The sequence below is a fragment of the Arachis ipaensis genome, chromosome B05 (genome assembly GCF_000816755.2).
Source record: "Arachis ipaensis cultivar K30076 chromosome B05, Araip1.1, whole genome shotgun sequence".
Taxonomy (NCBI): Eukaryota; Viridiplantae; Streptophyta; class Magnoliopsida; order Fabales; family Fabaceae; genus Arachis; species Arachis ipaensis.
In genome coordinates, this window is record NC_029789.2 from 123,804,937 (window position 1) to 123,831,436 (window position 26,500).

The 26,500-nt window shown below is 35.2% G+C and overlaps 1 protein-coding gene, 1 long non-coding RNA gene and 1 pseudogene across 3 annotated transcripts; 1 reads left to right on the top strand and 2 right to left on the bottom strand.

The window, feature by feature from the left end:
- On the bottom strand, positions 856–7,225 carry LOC107644013 (pentatricopeptide repeat-containing protein At1g09900-like). 2 transcript variants are annotated; one of them, XM_016347782.2, is made up of 4 exons: positions 5,890–6,194; positions 5,208–5,247; positions 4,873–5,043; positions 856–3,873 (listed from the first exon to the last, which is right to left on the bottom strand). In XM_016347782.2, the coding sequence occupies exon 4, from the start codon at positions 3,589–3,591 to the stop codon at positions 1,186–1,188; it is 2,406 nt and encodes an 801-aa protein (XP_016203268.1). In that variant the 5' UTR covers positions 3,592–3,873; positions 4,873–5,043; positions 5,208–5,247; positions 5,890–6,194; the 3' UTR covers positions 856–1,185. The 2 variants fall into 2 exon arrangements, with proteins under 2 accessions (XP_016203268.1, XP_020980064.1); XM_021124405.1 differs by lacking the exons at positions 4,873–5,043; positions 5,208–5,247; positions 5,890–6,194 and adding exons at positions 5,461–5,467; positions 6,691–7,225 and having other exon boundaries at positions 856–3,296.
- LOC110272310 lies at positions 7,187–22,801 on the top strand. The gene is made up of 3 exons (XR_002363502.1): positions 7,187–7,295; positions 12,987–12,989; positions 22,789–22,801. It is a non-coding gene; the product is annotated as an uncharacterized LOC110272310 (long non-coding RNA).
- On the bottom strand, positions 8,020–12,600 carry LOC107644012 (annotated as a pseudogene).

Below are 26,500 nucleotides of genomic sequence, written 5' to 3' on the forward strand. Positions count from 1 at the left end.
TGAAAAACCAATTTGATTAAAAAAATATTTTAGGGACAAATTTAAAAAATATCTCACCTTTTAAAGACTAATTTAACTATTAATTCATTGATTAAATGAACATAAAACGTATCTCATGATAACCATCTACCTAATAGCACGTACTTCTCGTGTGAATTACTGTCTTATTTCCTATGAAGCACGGACACTTCGCTGAGTTGTCGTGTCCGCGTGTCGGACACATTTCGGACACGACACTCACCGACACTCGTCCGACACGCGTGTCTGCTGTGTCTAACCGTGTCTTAATAAAAAATAAAAAATTCTTTTCCAGACACACCTGGACACACCTAAATACCATCACGTGTCAGCGTGTCCAATCTTATTCTTAACATAGTGTCGACGTGTCCCGTATCACTGTCTGTGCATCATAGCTTATTTCATATCACCCCATTAGGGAATGGCAGTGTATCATACTTTTTTTTTTTGGGTCAAGGCAGTGTATCATACTTGTATATTAACCACAAAACCAAGTGGATCCCATAGTCATATCAAGTCATGAGGAGGTCTTGGATGCAATCAAAGTTCTTTCAAAAAGCAATTAGAGGCTCCGCCAACAAAGGCTCTTGGCCAACAAAAACAAGTGCTATATATCTTAATACACTGATATCTCAATTTTATTTCTTCTTTACATAAAATCACACTCTTATTCTACACCTGCTACTCTTTTCCTTAAACTTCATTTCCATTCATGATTAAATCTGTTTGGTTTTTTTTTTAATCCCATCCCTTTTTACAATGTCATTGAGGTTTGAATACAACACATCTCATTTTATGACTTAGAATAGTCAATGTGCTAAGTTCTCTTCCAAATGATTGGAAGAACTATGTTTGGGAAAGAAGCATGCGATTGTCAACAAGGCACACAATGTTAGAATTCATTTTCATGCACAACTTGTAAGATAATATATCATGTAAACACTAGCATGAAAATGATAAGCCTATCATCATCGCCATGAAAGAGAAATACATATGTGCCAAACTTAAAAAAGACAATTATCTAAACCATATTTAAGATTACAAGAATCAATTTTGCTTTTTCAAAAATTTTTCCTTAGAACAAAGAATGGCCTTACTACATGAAATGCAAGATACATGAAAATAGCACCATGGGCACAACCTTTAAGCTTGGAGTAGTAGCTAATATCACAAATTCGTCTCATTTTGTTGTATTCCACGCTCGACAAGTTGCAACATAAGGTTATCAGCCTCGACCAACTTTCCATCCGACATTAGTTTCTTGCTCACTTTCTGACACAACTTCAAATCAGGAACCAAATTACGGCTGAACATTCTAGAAGCCACTCGATTTGCTGATAGAGGAAGCCCTTTAGTCAGATAGCTTTCAATGAGAACATGGCATGTATTAGCATCAAGGTTTGATGCTGTTCTCAAAACCTTTCCTAGAAGTTTCTCAGCCTCCTCGGGTTTCCCAAAAGCACAAAGCTTCTCAATTACTTGATTGTATAATGTTTTTAATGGCTTCCTAACAAGCATTTTTTCCAATAGTTTCAACATATCATCCACTTGCTCCCATTTACAGTAATGGTGGATGACTGTCCTATATGTTACCGGAGTAGGATCCAAACCTTTGCACAGCATCTTCGTTATTAACTCAGCAGCCTCGTCCAATCTACCTGTCCTCCCCAATGCATCAAACAATGTTGTAAATGTGACAACATCAGGATGTTTGTTGATTAAGTACATGTCTTCTAGCACTGATAGAGCAGCTTCCAAGTCACCAATCTGACCAAAACCGTGAATTACAGTAGTAAAGTTTACTACATTGATGGCACAACCCTTATTCAGGCATTCTTCTAAAAATCTTTTAGCTTCAACCACTTCCTGATTTTGACACAGGGACTGTATTAGCAGGTTAATTTCAACTGGAGTTGGAAAAAATCCCTTTCCAACCATTTCCCTAACCAAATCACAAGCTGCGGACAAGTTTCCTTCCCTACGGAAACCATGCATCACAACACTATAACTTATGGCATTTGGCGTCCACCAATGCTCCTCACTTACATTCAGCATCTCCCTTGCTTCTAACGATTTCCCATTGTGGCACAGGCCATTTAACAAAGCTGTGTATGAAACGGTATTTGGCTTCCACCCATGTTTGTACATCTGCTGCAGCATCTTTTTCGCTTCATCTATCTTCCCTATGCGACAAAATCCATCAATAATAGCAGTATATGTCACAACATCAGGAATACAACCCTTCGAGTACATCTCGTTCACTAAACTCTTTGTCTCATCTATTTTGCCCTTCTTACTAAAGGAGTTAACTACTGCACTATACCCAACCTTATCAATGTGGAAGCCCTTGTCTTCTGCTTCTCTTAAGTAAGCCAAAGCATCATCTGCATGTCCATGCTTGGATAGCGCGTGAATAAGCGTATCATATGTAACCTGATCTGGAATTAATTCACTATTCACCACCATTTTCTCCATCAACAGCTTCACTTCTTCAATTCTTTTCTCCTTGCAGAGGAAAGTCATCGCAGTATAATAACTAATCTTGTCAGGGGAACATCCCTTGGAGGGCATTTCCGCAATAAGCTCCAATGCATCTTCAACCCGATTCAGATCACAGTAACCCTTGATCAAGCAGTTATAAGTGACAACATTAGGTTTGATTCCAACCAGCTCCATTCGATTCAAGAATCTCAGTGCCTTCTCCAATTTGCTGCCCTTAACTAAAACATAGATAGCAATGTTACATACAGATAAATTAGGTTCAACTCCAGCTTTCTGCATCACGGTCAAAACTTGCATGGCATGCCTCAACATGCCTGCTCGACTATAAGACACCATCACATAGCCAAAAGCTTCAGAGGAACATTTGATTCCACGGCGCATCATAAGCTTAAGAATCCGCTTAGCACCCTGGCACAATTTAGTCTTGCTAAGCACATCTAACAATGTATAGTAGACAATAGCATCGTGTTTGTAGCGCCACTGCCGATCAGCCCAATAGAAGAAATTCAAAGCAACTCGTTCATCTTCTTGAGAGCGTAAGACAGCACAAACATGTGGCGGCTTCAATCTTCTCAATAAGTACCTCAAATATCCTTCAAGTCTAGGGTTCCAAGCTGACCTATAAGTAATCAACCTACAAACTTCCTTAACCAAAGGGTGCCTGAATTCATGTTCATCAATTTCAACTCTACCAATACTCTCTCCATAAGCATGATTATCATTGCTATTAGAGGAGCTCATAAACTCAAGACCCTCATCATCACCATCACTAGAACCTTTTCCAGCACCATCACCATCTTCTTCCTCTTCATCATCACTCAGTGTATCAAGACTACCAAAATTGAAGTTCTGACCATCATCATTGGCAGTAACACGCAATTCCCCTGGAAACCTAAAACTATGATTTTCACGTTTACCCTGACCTTGAGCCCCAAAACCAGGAACAGAACTTTTTGCAGGCAATGATGAAGAGCACAGATTCAGATCAACACAACATAAAGAATAATCATAGAAATAGCTCAAGAATCTATATTGTAAACCCTTTCGCAATGGATTGAAGCTCAGTGCCATAAGGTGCAGGAAGGCAATGTTTTTCACAACATGAAGAATACAAAAGGAACTTTGATTCAATTATGAAGAAGTGCAAGTACCTGCATTTTTCAAATTGAAAAGGATTGGTTGGTGCGATTCACAATTAATGGAAGCTTTGGATGAAATAGAGAGAGGAATCGAAGATGGAATATGCGCCCTGCGACTGTGGTATTGTCTTTTAGCGCTGGGCTCACCGCTCATGATACACCTAAACAACATCATTGATTGCTGGGATTTTGAATTACATCCCTCTAAAATCAGCTGCAAATTTTAGAACAATAGTCACTTAGTATCTTAATAACATTTGAACAATAGTCACTTAGTCGGTACTCGGTACTACTACAATAGTATCTTAATTTAACACAATAAGAAAAGCAAACCATAAATTATGTCCAGGGAGTAATTTCAAAAAATCTAGGTATCTATCTATCTTCATGGGATGTTCTTGGGATGATGGTGTTTCTGATGAAGCCATCTTAAAATCCCATAAAAGAAAAGAATTCAATCAACTAAGTAACTAATAGCAAAACAAACCGGCATCATTACAGAAACAATGATCAACAATCAACAAAATTCATAATTCGTGAAACCAATTCATAAACCAATTCAACAATTAATAAAACCACTGCATATTCAACAATTAAACCCAAGGTTCTGAAAACCGAACCGATCATCGAACCACTCTAGTCACTGGTTTACTGGTCCAACCGGTTCAACCGTGGTCCAACCGAAAAAATCATTTTATAATAAAATAATAAATAAATTATAAATAAACACTTTAAAATATAATTATAGTAATATAAACTTTAAAATATCTCCTAAATTTAAAGAATGCATGAAATGTCATCAACTAAAATCTTAAGGTCTTAAAAAAAGTATAAACTCCAAATATGAAATGCCAACATAAATATCATCAATCATCATAAATCGATTTTTTACTTGTGCAGAAAAATAAAAAAATGCAGCATAAAGACTACTACTATCACTACTTTGATATAAATCAGCATCAATATCACCTAATAAATACACATTATCATTATGTTAAAAACAGGGCTGACAAGAATTGATGGAGTACTATATTGTTATACATAGAGCCCATCCAATAACAATTAATATTAGTAAGCACTAACTTACCAGTCTTACAATTTACAAAGACTAAAAGACATACATTCTAATTGGATGAAAGTGTTTCTCATTCCATAGCAATTACACTCATGAACAAAAACCACATCAGAAGAACAAAAAATGGAGTTATCTTACCCTAATAAGTCAGTACTTAGGCTCATACTTCTTAGCATTCTCAACAGTGTCATAAATCAAACCAAAACCAGTGGATTTGCCCCCTCAGAAATGGGTGCGGAACTTGAACACGAACGCAAATTCGGGGTCCTTAACATCATAGATTCTAGCAAGCTTCTCCTTAAGCTCATCCTTCATATTCCAAACAGAACAAATTAAAAACCCACCATAATTGTCCAACCAATAATTACCAGACAAAAATCAATTAAATCTAAAGTTTTCAGCTCACAAACGGTAATAATGTTCTCATAATTGTCCAGCCAATAATACTCAGAATTGAATTTAATTTATAATACCTGCTTCTTTTCTATTTCTTTGATTTTTGATTTTTGATTCCTGAGAAGCAAGAAATTAGGATTAGTTTCAAAATCCAACATTAAAACTAAAGGAAATAACATAAACTTGCAATCGATTTAGCAGGACATGGACAGCGACTCGCACAGACTTGAAAGCTCTGCTTTTTATATCTGCTTCCTATTGAATTACCGAAATCTACAATCGAAGAAAATATTATTAAACAGCAAGTTTATTTTTAACCTGTTGAATTACCCAAAAAATCACAAACACAATATAGAAATAGTACACAAACACAGCAGAGCATCCAGTGTTAATCAAGAATCAAATAATCATTCAACAAAAACACAAAACATTCAATAATCATTCAATAATTTCTGAACAGAGCAGGGAGGGTTTGGTGCAGAAAAAACTTTTTTCCCTCAATTTTTCGAAGTACTTTTTTCAACCCAGTAACAAGTAACAACAACAAAGTTCACAACTTAACTAATAATAATTATTCAACAAAGTTCACAGTTCACAGTTCAGTTCACAGCTCACAGAAAAATAAAAAAATCACAGTTCATAATTCACAATTCACACTTCACAACTTCACAACTTCACAGTAACCTTCGAGCGCGCTTGAACAGAACTTGACTAACAATAATTATCAAAAATTATTCAATTATAGTTAAAAAAAATTACCTGGAAGCTAGAAGCCTTGAACAGAGCACGCAAGAGGAAGACACCGAGAAGAGGAGCACCTTCGAACGGGGCAGTGGCTGCGGTGGAACAGAGCTAGCACCGGCGGGACCATGCCTGCGCGACGGAGTGGAACAGAGCTAGCGCCGGCGGGACCGTGGCTGTGCGACGGAGGCTTCCACGTTCGCACGGTGGCTGCGCGATGGAGGGAAAGGAAGGTTGCGATGGCTGCTGCGCGATGGAGGGGAAGTGAGGAAGCAGGTGGTGGCTGTTCGAAGTTGGAAGTTCCGACGGAGGCGGTAGCAGGCGGTGGCTGGACGGAAGTGAGGGAGGAACAGGAGCTCGATGAGAGGAGCTCTGGACTGAGTGTGAGAGAGGCAGAGAGCGCGTTCTGGAGTCTGGGGTTTGGTTAGAATTGGACTGGAGTAGTGGAGTTTGTAAACGACGGCTTTTGCTTCCTAATTCAAAAAACCGGCCGGGTCACGGTCGACGGTTCAACAACGATTTTTAAAATTGATGGTTTTGATATTTGACCGAACTGTTTTTAATAATGATTTACGGTTCAACCGGTTTGACTGGTCAGTCCGAACCAATTTTTAGAACATTGATTAAACTATATTCATAATCAGCAAAACTCATGCATATTCATATTCATAAACCAATTCAGAAATCAATTCAACATTTCAATTCAACCACAGCCATATTTATTTCTAATCAGCTCATAAACCAATCAACAATAAAATTCACAGCAATAACATCAATGAATCAACCTGGGAAAAAACTATAAAAGAATTTAAATGCTCACCTGATGTTGCAGAGGCAGAAGATGGACGACGAGCAGCAGTTCAGGCAGCAACAACCACGGAAGAGAGACGAGGGAGGGACGGAGACGCGGCAAGGCGAGACGCGAGCACTCACCAGGAAGCACAGGTACAGGAAGAGAGGCAAGACGCAAAAAGTGGAGCACACCAGGCGTTGGGTGTTGTGATGGCAGAAGACGACAATACGCTGCATGGTTCCAGAAAGCACAGCTCTAGCACTCACCAGCGGAGGATCAGCGAGACGCTAGCAGCCGAGCACACAGCACAGACGGAGGAGAGAGGCGGGAGGCAACTCGTGAGCACACGATGCGGAGTATCCGGCGAGCAGCGCGGCGACAACGGCGAGCGTGCGCTGGCGGTGAACCGAGGTGAGCTGCCAGCGTTGTGCCTCTGTGTGTGGTGTGCCGTTGTCAAAAGAATTGGGGGTGAGGCAGTTTCAGAGCCAGCCTAGGGTTTTTTTTTTCCCTAAACGTCAAACTTTTGGGGGTTTTAATTAAAAAATTTTCGAACCGGTCCGAGTTTCTCAAACCAACCGATTCATCAATTTTTGCAAAATCTGACTGAATCAAACCTATTCTCACCAAATTCGTTCTTTATCCGGTCCAATGTCCAGACTGGACTGCCCAGGTCGATTCAATTTTTTTAACTATGCTAATAATCATCGTCGAACCACTCAATCATTGGGGTCGACCAGCATAGTCACCTCTCAATCATTGGGGTCGACCAGCATAGTCACCTGTCGGTCAGTCAAGGTCAACTAATCTGTCGCAGATTGAAGCTTTATTCAAGGGTTTACTCCCAGCCAATAGATTATTACATGTATAAGGCAAAATTCAAACCTCTAACACTTATTTAAAGAGTAAATAGACAAACTTACACATGAAAGAGTTTGGGGTGAACAAAAATATATATAAAAAATTATAAATATCAAAGTACACCCAAATATTATTTCCAATAGACAAAAATACCATGCACTCTTTCATATGTACTATTGTCCATTTACTTAGTTAAATGGACTAACAAACTAACCACTGAACCAACTCAAATTGGTTAATATAAAATTAATTTAACATGTAAATGCTAATTAATACCTGCTAAAGAACTTGCCATATTTGCAAATTGCAAGTGAATTCTGCCTGTTCTATACTTGTGCTCGCTGACACTATTTTTGTTGTTGAAATAGTATTTTATATAAAAAAATGTTAAAAAACTAATAAAATTTATTATTTTTTACCAACAATTATCCAATTATATTTTAAAATATTAGGCTAAAAATGTGTTATTGGATTACAAAACTAAAGAAATTAAAATACTGGCCAAAAACTTTTTTTGTTTAAAATTTCATTACTACATAAGTAATATAATAACCAAATTCTTACATAATGCATCGTCTAATATGAGGTCAACTCTTAGATCCAATTATTTTCAGTGATTTTGATTTGATTTCTACAAAATGACCCAGTAAAAAAATAATGCTGGATTCAACTCATCCCAACCCCAGCACGTACACCTCTACATCTCTATTCGGGTAAAATCAAGTTTCAGATTATGGTGCTTGCAAAACAGGACTCGAGTCGATTTTATTGCTGTTGCTGTTGCTGCTCGTATATCTGCATATAAGCTTCTTAAAGTGTAACCAAATGAGGAAGTGTTTCTGAGACGTGCAAATCCTGCATCTGGTACCTATTTTATTTTTTTTTTTTAAAAAGAAAAGAAATAAAATTAAGATATTAATTCCTATTATTGAAACAGAAATTCAGATTGATGAATTTGAGTTCTAAAGGATAAATAGACTGATGAATATTCTGTCTCTAGCCAAGAAACAAAACTTACCATAGTTCTTCTGATTTGCGTTGAACAAATACCCTGTAGAAAGCTTCACCAGGTTTGCCATCATGGACAACATTGGCGATTAAATCATATTTAGATCGCAATTTCTCATTTTCTTTCGGCGTTGGCAAGGGAATGTAGTCCTTCAACTCGTTCTTAACAGGAAAGTTGGCTGAAACGAGAATTCTTATTATGAACTTGGAATAAGCACGCTGGCATCAACTAGAACAAAATTACAGTAAGTAAATTCTTACCTAAAGTGGGATTTTTCTCCACAAAAAATTGTTCTTAGTAAATCTGACGCATGTGAATAATGATATATTTAGGCAATTTGGTAACCCGATACTGCATTCTTGCTATGTGAGGACGAACCACCTCTGTAACAGTATCCCCATCAAACTTCTATAGAATGTTAAAGAGAGGAACCTATATAGCAAACTTTGTTAGCATAAGAGACGGTGCTTGAGAACCCGGTCAATTAAAACAGGAGAACATAAGTTACATAACATAAACTGTAGCTGTATTACCGCATAAGCAAAATCTTTTTTAAGTAAGGGCTTGTTTGGGTGAGCTTTTGAAAAAAGATCTTTTTTTTTAGTTATCTTTTTTTAAAAGATCTTATAGAGAAGTAAAAGTAATTTTATGTTTAGATATCTCATGTAAAAAGGTCTTTTTATCTATCAATTATGTTTGGGTATAACAATATAAAAGTACTTTTTTGTTTATTTATTACACGAAAAACATCTTTTTTTTTAAGGAAAAAAGATCTTTTAAAAAAAAGATGTAAATTACAGCTTCTCAAAAAAGATCTTTTTTATTATTTTACTAGTGCTTTTACTTTTACTACTAGAAATTTACCAAACACGTTAAAAAATAAAAAAAGATATTTTTTCATTGAAAAAAGATCTTTTTCTAACAAAATAATAGCGCCCAAACATGCACTAAATATCATAAACTGCTTCTTTCATTTACTTTTTTTAAGGGAAAATTTTTCTGGTCTCCCTTGAATGGTGTAGTGAAATTCTTCGTTATGTTTGCTTTAGAAGGAAGGTTAAATTTCGCCAAACCTCAGGGGAGATGAGTGTAATTTGCACCTTGTTTTCAGAAAAAAATGTTAATAAGCAACAAGCTACAAGGTTTCACACTATCCTTCTAACAGTGTAACCACAACATTCCTTTCCCCATTCTTGTATATGTCTTCCAGCAACAGAGTTATGATTCAAACTACAACCACCTAAATGTAAATTATTTTCATGACAATATTTCAATGCACAAAGCAAAGTAAGCGAGTTAAGTGAAGCAGTACACGGGGTATTATATTTTTCTCCATCACATCTTTGAAAAGTGGAAGCGGTGGCAAATCCAATCCTAGCATTAGAAATGGCATCTTGGAAGTTTCTTCGACGAATGCATCTCTCTCTGTAGCACCATCTGAATTTTTCTCATTCTTGTTTAGGTCCTCACCGTTTTCTTTCTTATCGGTGATCCCTTAGTTAGGAATCTCTTTTACAACCTCAAGTTCACCCTATTTAAAAATGAAATGGCACTTCAATAGATATTTTTCTTTTTTTTTTAAAAAATATCTTTTCTTTGATATTTGAACTTAGGTAAATAGTTGCAGCTAGCAGCAACATTCAACCGAAAGATAAGAAAATAAGAGCAATAAGAAAGTACCTGAAAGCAATCGTAAATTATGCTGGTATTCTTCGAAGATTTAAGATCTGCATGTAGCGTATTAAGAAGCCACGACATGAACTCAACTGGATCAGATTGAGCTCCTATGCAAAACCGTTTCTTACTGGCTTTCATCACTGCCTGTAGAAACTCATGCGGGCTGAACTGTTGGCACAGATAAATACAGAGATAAGCATTAAATTATAAGTCATACGTAGGTAATGAGTATGACTAAAACAAACCTGTCCTTTAAAGTTTCATGAATGCCAGATCTTTCTCGTCAGTTCGCCAAATCGATGAACAAGTGGGGATTTGCAGTGTTGATAGTTCTCAGGTATAAGGAAAAAATTCCGCAAGGGGGTAACTCACATTAAGGACTGAATTGTTACATTCACAAAATCAGTCTCCTTAATATTATTGAGTCCGACCTGAAATCATTTCATAATGGATTAGATAAATCAAATGAACAATGCAAATTTTATTGTTATAATATATAAGCAAGACAAGGTATACCATTCCAGGAAGGTAACTAGAACCATCAAGTGCCCTAGACCACTGCTTATTTTTGTCAAGTAGCTCAACATCCTTTGGAGTAAACCTGCAGGCAGTGAACCATATAAATGCACTTAGATGAGTTCTAGTATTTAATCTTAACTAGAAATTGTTATCACTAGATGAAGAAAGATTGGTATCATATAGAATAATCACTAAAAATTTAGTTTTAATATAATTCTTAATATTAGATAATTGAGGTTTAATCTTTTACAGGAACTATGAGCATCACAGAACTATCATGTTACAAACAGGATGACACATCCATAGGCAGAAGAACCTAAGTACACGGCAATGTTCACTAAACAAAAAACTATGAAGTGTATACAATAAATAGAGAGTCCATAAAGACACAAATATAAAGGCCTAATAAATAACAATATGCATCTGATATTGGAATGTTTCATAGCATCAGTTTTGAACCTTTAGAATGGGAAACAAAAAACCTCCTCTTCCTTTTTTATTTTTTTCCCCGGCAGGCAATAGCCATTAGCCAATGACATCATAAGTAGAAATCTGTTCTCAAATAATTGTGCATTGCAAGAGAGCCAAAATAAAACATATTAGACTAACCTTGGATTAAGGACATTACGAATGTCGTCCAATGAAGGATCATTAATTTCATATCCATCGGGTAGACAGTAGACTTTCTCAGTTCGGAGATTGATATAAACATGGTGTCCTGCTTCAAGGCTGTGTGTATAGGCATGAGAATTTTTACCCCTGCCTTGGTAATACTACCCACAAACTAAGCACGCATACACATTTAAATTCAACAGAGAGACAGAACAGAACTTCTCAAAGTCAAAATCCAAAACCTGCACAACATCATCATAGCTCAGAATCTCAGATATGATATGCATACAAAAGAATGTCTGCATATACAAAAGAACAGGATAAGCTGAATACCTGTCTATTAACAGTATCAAGGTAAGGACAGTCCTTCCGAGACTCAATTTGTCGACTGCGTCTTCCACCATATAATGGTTCGTTGGAATCATCGTCATCACTATCACTAATTCACTATCACCCAGCTCTTCATATCCATTCCCATTTTTCTGGGACCCGTCATTCCTCCTCTCATTAGTAGAAGGCTTTCCCTTTCAATCATAATATTCCTCCTCATCGATGTCGGCATAATTATTGGCCAACCCAGACAGAAGGTTTGCAACCGAAGCAGCAGCAGAAGGAGGAGAAGACTCCTCATCCTTTCTCTGCCTTTTAGCCTCTGCATCAAGCTCTTCCTCCCCTAACCCCTTGTTAGTTTCCCTTTCCCTTTTAGAAGCCATGTTATGTTCACTTCACCAATCCCCCTACCTGAGAAAAACTAAATATATCTTTACTAAAACGGGAGAAAATGTAAGGCCTATGCTATCTAATGTAATGATTTTAGCATAATTCTACATCGATAATTTCTATTCTATGTGAAAATTTGTGTTATTGCATTCGAAAAATTCCAAATATTTCAGCAAAACGCAAGACTTTTAACAGCGGATGTGTGCGAGTGAATACCTAATCAATATGATTAGGGTTTTGGGGTGCTAGGAGCTTCACTGTAGATTTGAAAAGTACCAACTTCAGAACGGTCGATAGATTCGGATCGACGGTGGCAACACGGAAGAGAAGCTTCTGGAGGCGCCACTATGACGACGAACGGCGGAGGGCGGAGGGCGGAGGGCGGAGGTCGGAGGTCGGCGGGAGGTTGTGTTATAGACTTTCAGTGTCAATGGGTTAGATACGAAACGACGAGAAACATTTTGACTGTGGGTTGTCGTTTCTAAATGGGCTAAAGGCCCAAAATCAAAACAAGAGCCAGCGTTTTTGTTTAGTTTCCTAACAAATAAATGTTACTCCTCCTGCCCAAAAAAAAACCCCTAGGAAATTGAATACAAAAAAAAGAGTGAATTAAAATGATGTTAAAGGTCAGCGACAAATCCTTAAATATAGCTCCGATCTGTGAATAATTAGTTTTTGGCCTATCGGATTTGGAGAAACCGTAGAAAATAAAAAAAATTATGTAAAAACAAATTTGAATTGGTTTATTATCCACCTTAACAAATAATGAAAATTTAAATATCACCTCGTGCATATTTGACCCAGATGAAAGCAAGCAATCATTATTTCACTTTTGACAACCTCCATTCACACAAATATAGAGAAAGATTAAATAATTTTGGTGTATGAATTAATACCAAAATGACAAGTCCAAACACAAGTATCAAGCAAGTTCTTTCTGAATTTGTCACCAGAATAACGGGTCATCTTAGTGAATGGATCAACACTCTTAGTGAGTATAAACATCTGCAACTCATTAATGGAAGTGCTGCTTAGTTCTTGGGAATGTTACACAAAATTTTTTTAGGAGATATTACTATTATCCAAAAAAAAAATTTCAAGAATACTTTGAGATGAGATGCTGCCCTCTCAACAGAAAGGATCTAGAGGCTCACTACAAAAAGATGGAAGCTAAGTATTATTCTCTTGGAGGACAGAGTAACCCACTCCTTAAACAAGTATTTCTTACATCACTTCCAGAAGAACTCCAATCGAAGATTCAGAGAATGATGGCTACCCTCCGAAAGGAGATTCCTACAACGACTCTCGGAGAAATTTACCAGCTGGCTTTAGCAGCTCTTGATAAGCTTTGCGAACAGCAATACATTATCAAACAACTGATAAAAAATTTTCAAAAGTTCAAAGGAGCATGTAACAAATCCTATGTAAAGATCAAGTGTAAGGATGCTGATTCTTGTGATTGCCAAACAAAAAGAAGACACCACTTCAGGAGAACTCAACGACCAACCTTTGGCCAAAATCACTTTGGAAATAGAAAAAATTTCAGAACGAAGAAACCATGTTATTTCAGAAGAAAGAACTTCAGAGATAAAAAAATTCCAACAAATATTTTTTTTGTGGTCAGATTGGACATTTTGCAAAAACTTGCCCAAAAAAAGAGAGATAAAAATGCTTCAATTTCTACAAGATGCTGTCTCTTTACAAGTGATAAAGATCTTGAATCTATCCTTGAAGAGCAGTCAGAAAGGGATGAAAACACTCAATATGTCTTACATATTTCTCACTCTGAAGGAGAATGGTCTGAAGAAGATGATGATACCTACAGGCCAATCCATTGTATGACAACTCTAATGCCTCAACAATGGATAAAAGATAAGAAGCCAGGATATCTGGGGAGTCTGGGGCTCAAGCAGATTGATGATACTCCTCGGCCTCACTTCAGTCTTAGGGTAATGGCATCAAAATATGATGTGCCCATAAAGACTATTGCCTTGCTAGATACAGGATCCTGTGCCACGGTTGTCAAACCTAACTTGCTTCCTTCAGAAGCATGGATCCCTTTCAACAAAAAATTCACTACGACAAACAAAGAGACCTTCACAATTGATCTCATTTCTAAAAAAAAATATCAGATTAAAGATATTTTCAGGAACAACAACATGGCTAAGAGTCTTAGGAAGCTATCTTCTTAAGCAAGACGTACTCTTCGGGTTCGATGCATATTATCGAACACGAGGAATTTTCAAATGGCCAAATGGATTAAGGTACAAGACAGACTTCTTGCCATTCATCACAATTACTCGTGTCTTTGGAATCAGCAAAACTCCTTCAGAATATGAAAGTATTCAGAAAAGATTGCTAAGAACCTCTTGCAACAGCCATGACAAATTCGTCCACCCTCTTCCTCTATGGAAGAATCAAGAAATCTACATCCGATTACCTTTCAAAAAGAATGAAGATATCAATCCTACAAAAGCAACTCATTTAGGAATGAATCCTGAAGATTTAAAGCTAGCCATGGAAGAATGTGCTACATTGCTGAACCAAGGATTGATTGAACCCATAACATCCAATTGGGGGTGTCAAGCCTTCTATGTTGAAGAGAAATAAAAACAAATCCGAGAAAAAAAGAGATTGGTCATTGATTATAAACCTTTAAATACATTCTTGTAAGATGACAAATTCTCATTGCCCAGAATCAACGCCATCACCTCTCGTCTTAGCGATGCTAAGGTTTTTAGCAAGTTTGATCTTAAAGTTGGATTTTGGGAGCTTGGTATTCATCCTGAAGATAGATACAAAATAGGCTTTTGAATACCTGATGCACAATATTAATGGACTGTCATGCCATTTGGATTAAAGGTAGTCCCATCATTATTTCAGAAGTCCATGATCAGGATTTTTGAACCCATACTCCATTCAGCCCTCATCTACATAGATGACATTCTCTTATTTTCAAAAGATGGTCCAGCTCATCAAACTCTCATGGTCCAAATTGCTACCATTGTTGAAAAATATGGAATCATGCTATCTGCAAAAAAAAAAGTCACATTGGACAAGTCCAAATTAAATTTTTGGGAATAACCTTCCGAGACGGATTTTTCTAACCAAGAGATCACATTTCCAAAGAACTGTTAAATTTTTCTAATGACAACCTGTAGACAAAACAAGTCCAACAGTTCTTGAGAATTGTGAACTACATCTATAACTGTCTTCCAGATGTGACCAGCCACACAAGTCAGCTATCAAAGGTGAAAAAAACAATTCCACACTGGGGTCCTGAGCAAACAAAAACTGTCAAGCATTTAAAGAAAGTAGCTCAAAACCCTCCTCCATTAAAAATCCCTAGCAAAGGACAACGCATTCTGCAAACTGATGCTAGCAATAACGAATGGGGAGCTGTTCTACTTGAGGAGATTGATGGGACAAGACACTACTGTGCACATGCCAGTGGATAATTCAAAGAATTTGAAATGTATTACCATGCCACATACAAAGAGATTCATGCAGTCAAAAGAGGGATAGAGAAGTTCAATTTTCATTTGAGTCCTTACCACTTTATCGTGGAAATGGACAATACATTATTTCCATCAATATTGGATGCTAAAAGAAAGATACTTCCAGATTCACAACTCTTGAGATGGAAAGATTGCTTTTCACGCTATAAATTAACAGTTAAGCACATCAAGGAAAATCACAACACAATAGCCGATTATCTCTCTCGTCCTAATAAAGAACTCCCACCAAAAATCCTCCACCTCTTAACAATGAACACCATCCATACACCAACATTCCCTTTTCTGGACTGTCCTTAAGACCATCATTTTTATAAAAGACCAGCAGGCCCATTTTCTTTCTCGACTAAGCCAACAAATCCCACTGAAGTCAAAATCCTAGTCCGTCAATGTCTGTTTTATTAGTTACACAAACTTCTCCTTGTTACACAGATAACAGCCAACCTCGATATTTTGATATTGACTTTCTCTACTGCATCATTCCCATCATCAAAGGACCAATTCCAGAAGAAATGTTATGGTTCATATGGACACTTTTTGCCCAATATGACTGTACTATAATTGTTTCCGCTCTCACCATGTATCACCAACTGTGTGATAGACAATTATCAGGATCACTAATTGAGCAACCTCTGACTATGTTTACCTCTATCCCTTTCTGGAGAACAAAACTTTACAGTGCACTAAATACTCATGGAATATGGAATATCCCTCACAAAAAAAGTAGAAATTTTATTGCTCTTCTATCCTGAAAAAACAGTTTCATTACAAGCACGAAACCCTCTATACAAGGAGCAACATCAATATAGTAGGGTATTTAAAGATGTGGCCCACAGATAAAAAGAGTTGCCTCAACAATCTTGCCAAACATCTTACTTTTTGCAATAACCCTGATATCTATATGCTATCAGGAATTATTGAAGGACTTTTTCTCTCACAAAAAGAGGATGGTTCGAGTTCCTCCAGAACAATACAGGAAGAGTTAAGGCAATTTCAGACTGATTTTTTTATTGGATTCATCTCCTTTCCGACACCATCACTCGCTCAAGACTCAAACCCATGGGATAATCTACCACTATCTTAGAATACTTACAATTATGAATAAGAACCAGATGCAAGAATTTATCCACTTTTATCAAGGCCAACATACGTGGATGCAGGAATCGATGATGACACTGAAGAACCGACTGAAGAGCCGTTAGCTGCTTACGAATGACTTGGTGATTACTATTTTCACTAAGAAGGTGAGATCGTATTTTCTCCACATATGGAACACATAGATGACATTACGGAGCATGAGCCCATCATTAAGTTCAATAAGTAATTATGAGTGGGCAGTGGATGTGTAATAATGGAGTTGATAGGATCCTTATCCTTATCCTCCACGTGTTTGTATCTTAATAGTTTGTTTAAAATTGTTTGTCTTTATGTAATGATGTAGTTGGAGATAAGATTCCTTCTTATCTGCCATGTGTCCTGTTTCTATTGACTGTGTAGATTTCAGTCTTATCTGTAAGCTTTTAAATATAGAGGTGTCCATCCTTGTAAGAAATATCTCAGTTTTCGAATAAAAATCCATTATGAAATATTCATCATGAATACTTGCTAAATTTCTCTTCCTCTCTGAAATCTTGATTGTTTAATATGCCTATCTTTGCTTCTTAGTTTCACGTATGCTCTAAGCTTGCCTCTTATCTGAGGATCCTGTCTATCAGAAATGAAACTAATCAGATCCATGGAATTTTTTAGTGTTGAAAAGGAAAAGAGTATCAGATTTTCAGGTTGTTTTGTTAAAAGTTCCATTAACGACCTCTATGTTAAGAATATTATAGGTCTGTCGGTAAATAGTTACAAAACATCCATTAAATCTGGTCCTCTCTTTTATAAGTACACATGGATTTACCCATATGGTATCAGAGCCTTAAGGAATTAGGGTTTAATCACTTAGGGTTTGCCATAAACATAATCATTGCATGATCAAGATAGTTGACATTGAATATTAATCCGAAAATTTAAATATGTCTAACACCTTAACTATCTTTATCATATTATTTTCTTAACCAAGTTATAGAAGCTTGTCTTAAACCATAAACGACTTTAGCAAATTTAAAGACATAGTGAGAAAAAAACTTTATTTTCAAAATTGGGAGGTTGAGCTACATACATTTTTCTATCTATTAAACCATTAAGAAAACACACTTTACGTCCATTTGGTATAACTTGAATCTTTGAAACATTGCATAAGCAAGCAACATCCTTATTACCTCAATTCGAGAAATTAGAGGAAATGATCCATTAAAGTATACCCCTTCTTCTTGATCATATCCTTGTGCAACAAGCTTTGCTTTGTTTCTAACAATCTTGTTATCTTCTCCAAGTTTGTTTTTAAATATCCATTTGGTTTCAGTGACCTTCTTGCCATTCAAATCAGGAACCAAAGTCCAGACCTTATTTTTTTCGAATTCCTTTAGCTCATCTTCCATAGATTTAACCCAAGATGGATCCTCATGAGTCTCTTTAATATTTTGAATTTCAATTATTGATATAAAGGCAAAATTGCTTGACTTTATCCTTCTTGTAGATGATCTTGTTGTAATGTCTTATGATAAATTACCTATGATGAATTGATTAGGATAATTTTACAAGAATCTCCACTTTTTGGGTTTGAAAGCAATTAGAGCAAGTTCAGATGTTGGTTCTGTAGTTTTTGGATATTCTGCAGTCAAAGTACATATTGTAGAAATATGAGATAATTCTATTTTTTCTCCAGAATTTTTATTTACAGTAGCATCTACATAATTTGATTGCGTTTTAGGGACAACACTTTGTTTTGAGCCATTTTCAACCTTTGTGTCTTCCGTAATACAATCTATAGGAACACTAGAAATAGTATTAGTCTCACAAAATGTGTCATGTATGGTTTCCTCAACATTTTTGGAGTCTTTAAGGTAAATTTTATAGGCTTTGCTAGTTGTGGAATAACCAATGAATATCCCTTCATAGATCTTTGGATCCAAACATTCCAAGATTTTATTTTCTATTCAAAATAAAGTATTTACATCCAAAAATATGAAAGTAATTCGGATTAGGAAGGGTTCATTTTCATAGTTCATAAGAAATATTTTTTTAAAACTTATGAATGATGGTTCGGGTTAAAACATAACATTCAGTGCCTGCTTCTTCAGCCCAAAAAAAAACGTGAAATATCACTTTTACATAACATAGCTCTAGTTATTTTTTGAAGATTTACATTCATTCTTTCCACTATACCATTTTGTTGAGGTGTTCTTGGACAAGAAAAGTCATATGTATTGTCATTCTCATCACACAAAGATTCAAAAAGATGATTTTCAAACTCTTTTCCATGATCACATATAGAAATAATTTTTAATTTTTTTTATTTTGATCTTTTTTGCTGAATTTTTGAAAAACTTGAAAAGCACCACTCGTATGAACAAGAAAAATCACCCAACCATATCTAGAATAGTCTTCTACTATAACCATGCAAAAGCTTTTACTTCTAAGACTTTGAGTTCTAGTTAGCCCAAAGAGATGAATATGCAAAAGTTTTAAAGGATGTTTAATGGAGATGTCTTCCTTAGATTTAAAAGAGGTTTTAGTTTGTTTGCCCATTTGACTAGCATCACAATTGTCAAACTTGATATTAGAAAGATCTCTCACTAAATTTCTTTTAACTAGTTTAGAGATTTGGAACATGCTTGTATGTCCTAACCTCTTATGCCAAATTCATTTTTCAGAATTAATTGAAGAAAGGCATTTTGCATTTTGACTCTTTAATTCATCTAGAGTTAAATCATAAATATTGTCACACCTTGCAATCATCTTACATTTGATTTTTCTAAAGATTACCATATAACCGTTGTCACATAATTAACTCATGCTAATGAGGTTATGTGTTAATCCTTCAACAAAGAATACCTTGTCAATGCAAGATGAAAAATCCTTATTAACTTTTTCAATGGCTATGATTTTTTTTACCATCATCTCCAAAAGTACAAATCCACCATCATATTCAGTTAACTTGACGAAGAATGTGGATTTTCTAGTTATATGCTTTGAACATCTGCTATCAAGATATTACATGTCTTTACTTCTCTTAGATGCAAAGAAAATCTACAAAGCTTTCAAGAAGTTTTAGGTATCTAAACTAATTTGGGTCCTTTGATGTTAATTCTTCTTAGTTGCCCAAGAGCATTATAATCGCAGACAATATTATAAACATGATTAACAATTTTCTTTTTGTAAATAAAGCATTGAGGAGAATAGTGTCAGACTATATTGCAATTGGAACAATGTTACTCCTTGCTAGAATTTTAGAGTTGAAAGGAGAATTCTTGTTTTTGAAATGAGTGGCCCTTTGATTTTGGCACTTTCGGTTTTGGAAGAGGATACTTCAAAATTATTTTTCAAAACTAGTTTTCTTTCCTCCACAAAACCAAGACTAGATTTTATGAAAATAGGCTTTTGATTAGCAAAAATTTTGTCCGAATTTTCATAACTTTGAGTAAATTTTGCTAAACCAATGTTTAAGTTCTTAATCATCTCTTGCAATCTTCCATTTTCAGCAAGAACATCACTTGTAGCAGCAGTCGAATTTCTTATTTTTAAATCCTCTATTTAGTTTTCAAAAGCTCATTTTCTTGTTTCAAAACCCTAGAGAATTCGACTTTGCTTAATTGTTTCTTGAGCTTTGCATTCTACAATTTCAAGGCTTCATTTTCTTTTTCACATTTGCTATATTTTTTAAAAAATTTTGCTAAATTTTCTGTTAAATCATCAATAATAATATGTAATTGATCAGCTGAAAGTTTAGTATAATCTACCTAATCATAATAAGTTTGATCAGACATGAGACAAATATGGACTTCATGGTTAGAATCTTCATCCTCAATATCATTTTCGAGATCCTCACATGACGCCATAAGAACCTTCTTCTTCTTCTTTTATGGATAGTCAGATCAGTAATGGCCAGGTTCTCTGCAGTGGTGACAGATAACCTTGTTTTGATCTCTTTTGAAGTTACTCGAAGAATACCCTTTTTTCTTTTATTTTTGTTCCATCATCCTTCTAAATCTTTTAGAAATGAACATGAGCTCATCATCAGAGAGATCATCTTTTGATTCTTTATCTTTGGAGGAGATTCTAGATTTCAACGCAAGATCCTTTTTCTTTGGTTCATGACTAGTTGTTTCATATGTTAGCAGTTTTCCTCTCATCTCATCGTAGGAGATTTTTTTCATATTGTTTCCTTCAACAATTGCTATGTTCTTGGTTTCCCATTTTTTGGTGAGGCTTCTTAGAATATTTCTCACATATTCTTCTTCAGTGTGTTTCTTTCCCACAGCATCAAGATTATTGATGATTATGGAAAATCTTTCAAACATCCCATCTATGCATTCACCTTCCTTTCTAAGAATCATTTTGTACTCTTTTAAAAACTTGTTAACTCAAGTTTCTCGAACTTGTTCAGTTCCTTCATGAGTGAGAAACAGCTTGTGTCATATCTCCTTTGCAGTTTTGCATCTCGAGACTTTTCTACATTCCTCAAAGCTAATTGCAAAAATACATCAAATTAATAGCTTTGGCATTAAGCTCTATTTTCTTCTTATCTTCATCATTTCATTCAGTATCCTCTTTTGGAATAATATTTCTTTCCTTATTTAGTTTGGTATGAATGTTTGGTCCAGTGAGAATGATTTTTTAGATGTTGTAATTGATGGGTTGCATGAAGATTATCATATTTTCTTTCCAATAGGCATAGTTGGTACCATTAAAGTATGGTGACCTATTGTTGGATTGTTCTTTCGTTAGAGTGTACGCAACAATGCTGTTTGTCATGGATCGTTAACTCCAAGTTGTGAAGCTTGCCCTTTGAGTATAAGCCCTGATGTTAATTGTTACTGATCATAGTCATCTCACTATGTCACCTATCAAGTGCACCTATCAGGCTAACAGACAACCGTCTCTATCGGTTCACCTACACTAATGAGCTGAGAGTCTTGTTTCGGTGACACAATCATAAGCAAGAGTTCTCATTGGTTCTCTATCCAAATTAATAATATAGGTCAACTATGCTCTGATACCAATTGAAGGTTCCTAAGTGAGTTGAGAAGGGAGGTATAATCAAGGAATCACTTTTAAAATTTAATAAAATAAATTGTATAGAACACTAAATTTAGGAGATTATTTTTAATTTTGTCTTGTTCCGCAGTGCAGAATAGAACATAATTGAAGTTAAAGAGAATAGGAAAGGAGAAGAGTAAGACCACAATATATCCTGGTTCGGCAACGAAGTGCAATGTGACTTACGTCCAGTCTCCACTACAACAATGGTAAAATTTCAGTATAATCCATTTGGATTATAAACTCCAATTCTAAGAGATTCACACTCTTGTAACTTCACTTAATCCATCCCAAGTTTAGTAACTCATCTAGGTGCTAACCCAACCTAGTTAGGAGGAACCAAGTGAACTCTAAACTAGCACACTTTTCAAACTTAAAACACTCAAACAAAAGAATTAAAATGGCTTTTGTGTGCACTACTCTCTTAACCTTTTGAATCTCTCAAACTAAGCTTGAATCTAGACTAAAGAGAAACAAGAACACACTTAATAAACAAGGAATAAGAGCAATGTATTTTATACCAGATTTTGTTTAAATAAGTGCCTTCTTCCTTGGTTCAATCCTTCTTTTATAAAACTTGATATATCTTCTTCAATGTTGGAATACTTTTTCTTTTTCATCTACTAGTTGTTGCACACTTCCATGCTCTTAGCTGTTGGCTTTCAATAAAATTTTTTTCTTGTTTAGCTTGATTGTAGAGTGCAGCAGCTGTCCCTCAAGAACGTGATTATTGAAGCGTATATCTTGCTGTCTTGATTGTGTAGCATCTTTCCAAACTTTGCTTGAAATCTTCTTAATGATATGTCATTAATATTGTTTTGCACAATTCTATCTTGCTTGATTGGTCAACCTTGATTGATTCCTACATTGCTCATCATAATGTTTAGTTATAATAGGAAAACAATTATGTTTATTATCATAAGGCACCAAATCAAATCATGACTCAACAAGAATTAGTACAACTCTACTCTCTATAGCTTCTAAGTGAAGATGAAATAATATCTGCAACTTTCGATATCTTATTCTAAAAAATTCTTTATGATGGCCAAATATTCCAAACAATAGCGAAGAAACTCATGAATCACTTCTTGCAAAGTTCCTTCCTCATTGTCACGTATGTCCAACTTTCAAAATGTTCCCTTCTAGTACCTCAGATAGTCCAAGGATACCTAACATCACAAGTCTAAGTACACCACACATATCAAGAATACTCACAAACAACAAAAAAGTGGTAAAAAATTTTAGACATTCTTACTACACAATACACAAATTGTCATTAGAATCAATTACACTAAGCCTACTTAACCTATCTTTAATATTAGCTCTACTGACTAACACAAACCATGTAAAAATCTCAACTTGAGGTGAAACCAACTCCCTCCAAATAGTTTTTGTGAAACTATAGCTTGATTATCCTCTGGTATTTTTTCTTCCTACAAAACCTGTACAAGGGTTAATAGTAAAAAAACAATTTTTATAAAACTTTCACACAATTATGTCATCTCTTCCTCTTGTTAATTTGGTAGTTTAAAGAACTCCATGAAATTGACTCAGCAATTTTAATTTTCGTTAGTATAGATATTTCTTCCATTAGAAACTTCAAACCCACTCTAACGTATCCCAAAATCTACATTCTTTTATATGGTAGATCCTTTTTGGTTTGTTACCAAGAAAAGTCTTGGAAATAAAATCTTACACCACAATGCAACCAATTATCTTTTCAAAATATAATCATCCTCCTATCTCCTAACTCCATAGACAAACGATGAATCATCTTTTTTTTCACCTGATGCTCATTGATCTGAAGTTGATAGATGTTCTTCTATGAGCCACCTCTAGTAGAAAGCATCTAAATAGATAGCATCCGATTTGGATCTAGGTTATTACATTAGCAAGCAACCATTTTCAAAGCGAACAATCTTTCTTAGAAAATCTCCACCACCATTTAAACAAAAGGTCGTATTTCAAATAACTGCATCACCACCCCCAATCATCCAAGCTTGTTAGGTGCCTGAACTACTTTTCATTTAACTTGAGCAATCTCTAGTCTACCATCCTCTTTACCCCAGAAAAATATTCTCTATAAAGTAATTAACTTCTTTGCAATTGCCTTTGCCATTATATACAAGCTAAGATAATAAATTCGCAAGCTATTGAGAATAGATATTATAAGAACCAGTTTACCACCTTTATTTGTCAATCACTAGTTTTCATGTTTTCACCTATCGTGGATTCACCCCTAATTTATTCTAAGGTACTTCACAGGTAGTTCTGTCGCCTTGCTCCCTAATACACCACATATACGATGTACCCAGTCTAGCTCATAATTAACCAGAATAAAGCTAGACATTTCAAAGTTAATACTTAATCTAGACATCAACTCGAAACACCGAAGTTGCCTCCTATAGTATTGAACAGTCTCCTCCTCAGATAGAGATGGTAATGGGACAAGTTTTTGCTCTATCTGACCCTGCCCACCCTATAATAGCCCATATAGAACCCGCTCCCACGAGTACCCGCTCCATCCCTATCTGGCCCTATAATTATCATCACATACATAACATAAATTAAAATAAAAATTTAAAATTTGTCCCAACCGGATATGGGCGGGATGGGTACCTGCAGGTTCGGATAGTGTTTGCATCCTTATACTCAAGAAACAAAATAATATAATGTCATCTACAAATTGAAGATAAGACAACTATATATTATCCCTTCCTACCAGTAATAGGGATGTGCGCGCCTTCCTAACTGCTTCTTCTATCATTCTGTTCAGAATATCAATAATAAGTACAAAAAGAAAAGAAAATAAGGATCCCCTTGTCTCAAACCTTTCTCCATCCTAAAGGACTTTGTTGGTGACTCATTTATTCATTAATGAAGCATCTACATATTCCTTAATCCACTCCTTCCATCCCTGACCAAAATCCATCTTTATTAAAATAATATCTATAAAATTCTATTTGACTCTGTTAGAGACTTTTTGAAAATACATCTTGATTATGGTAGAAATTTTCTTTCTAAATTTCAACCACTAAACAGTCTCACAAGTAATCAATATCTCATCAAGTCATCATGTATTTTTCTACCCTTTAATAAAGTACTTTGCATATCCTCAACTAAACATGGCATAACCCTCCTCAACCTCCTAGACAACACTTTAGATAGTCAACTATACTAATCAGTTGTAGGTCTTTGATCTCCTTCACCCCAAAGGTGCCAAAGCAATCCATATAATATTAAAATCTTTTGGTAACTTAGATGTCTCAAAGAAACTCATCACAACTGCAGTGAACTCACCTCCAATCTTTTTTCAATACTTCTTAATGAAGTTCATGTTGTAATCATCACTATCTGATGCCTTTGTTGACTTACAATCACATAATGTCTCCTTCACTTCTTCAATAGACGATATCACTTCTAGAGATATACACTCATCTTCATCAATTATATTAACTAGTCTATTATGAAACCAATTGTAGGAGAAATTTTCTGATGATATAAGCTCTTGTAAAAATTCCTAATCGCAATTTTAATCCTTATCTAATTTTGTATCACCCTCTCATTGATTACCAAAGCATTATTCCTATTATTTCTATATCTTGTTGAAGTAATGCTATGAAAATATCTAGTATTCTTATCTATTTTATTTTGCATGGTAAAATCGTGACATCTATTTTCAATGTATCTCCTTCTTGACATGTCACCTCTCACAACATCTCACTAGTGCATTTTTTCTTGCCTCTATCATTCTATCAAATATATAATCCATTACTAACCATATCATTAGTCTTCTTTATTTTATCCTCAAACTGCTTTATCCTCTTATCAATATTACCAGATTTCTCCTTTTGCCACCCATTCAGCAGAATCGTCAAAACCTTTAACTTATTGATAAAATTGAATGTCACCTAAACACTTTCATTCTTCTTTCACCATTTGCAAGAACCCCTAATGAATAAACCATAAATCAAGGCTTCTAAATAATGGTCTTGAAACCTCCTTCTTATATCTTCCACTACCATGAGACAATGACCAAACAAGTCTTCTAGGTCCTCCTTTCAACGATGTCTTTGAAAATTTTTTTAACTACTCTATGGTAACCATAATTCTGTTACAGCTACAAAATTGACCTCTAAATTATGTAAATTTACGATCATTGAACAGTAAATCCGCTAATTCCATATCTTATACACAACTCTTGAAATCTATAGAAAACCCCGATAAATTAATAACTCTTTTTCTTTCCTCCACCTGTTAAAATTTCATTAAAATCTTTCATATAACAAAAAAGCACTCAACACAATTTAGATATATAATTCAGCTCTTTTTACACCGCAAACTTATCTTCTCTCATATGAGCTCCATATTCCAAACAAAAAATACATTTAAAATTATAACAGTGTTATTAGATGTAATTTTTTTTTTCCTCCTACTTGAATATTCCCTTAACTTTCTTTTTCTTTTTCTTTTTCTTTTTCGTTCTTAGACTTTTAATTTGTACTTTTAGAAGTATAGTGTTTAAAGCATTTGCAAACTGCTTGTTGAATCTTTTATTCTTAGATTAAGGCATGTTTATCTCTTTTTTATTATTAGTAGTATACAAGCTCGTGGGATATGCACAGTTAACTTACATTTAATTATTTTAGTTAAATATTGACAATCATAAATAGGGTTTATAAACAATATCAATGCATTATAAATAGGGTTTAGTTTTCGCGGAGGAATGTAAATGAGATTTTTTTTTGTGAAAAAATTATTTTTAGAAAGGCAAAAGAAAAT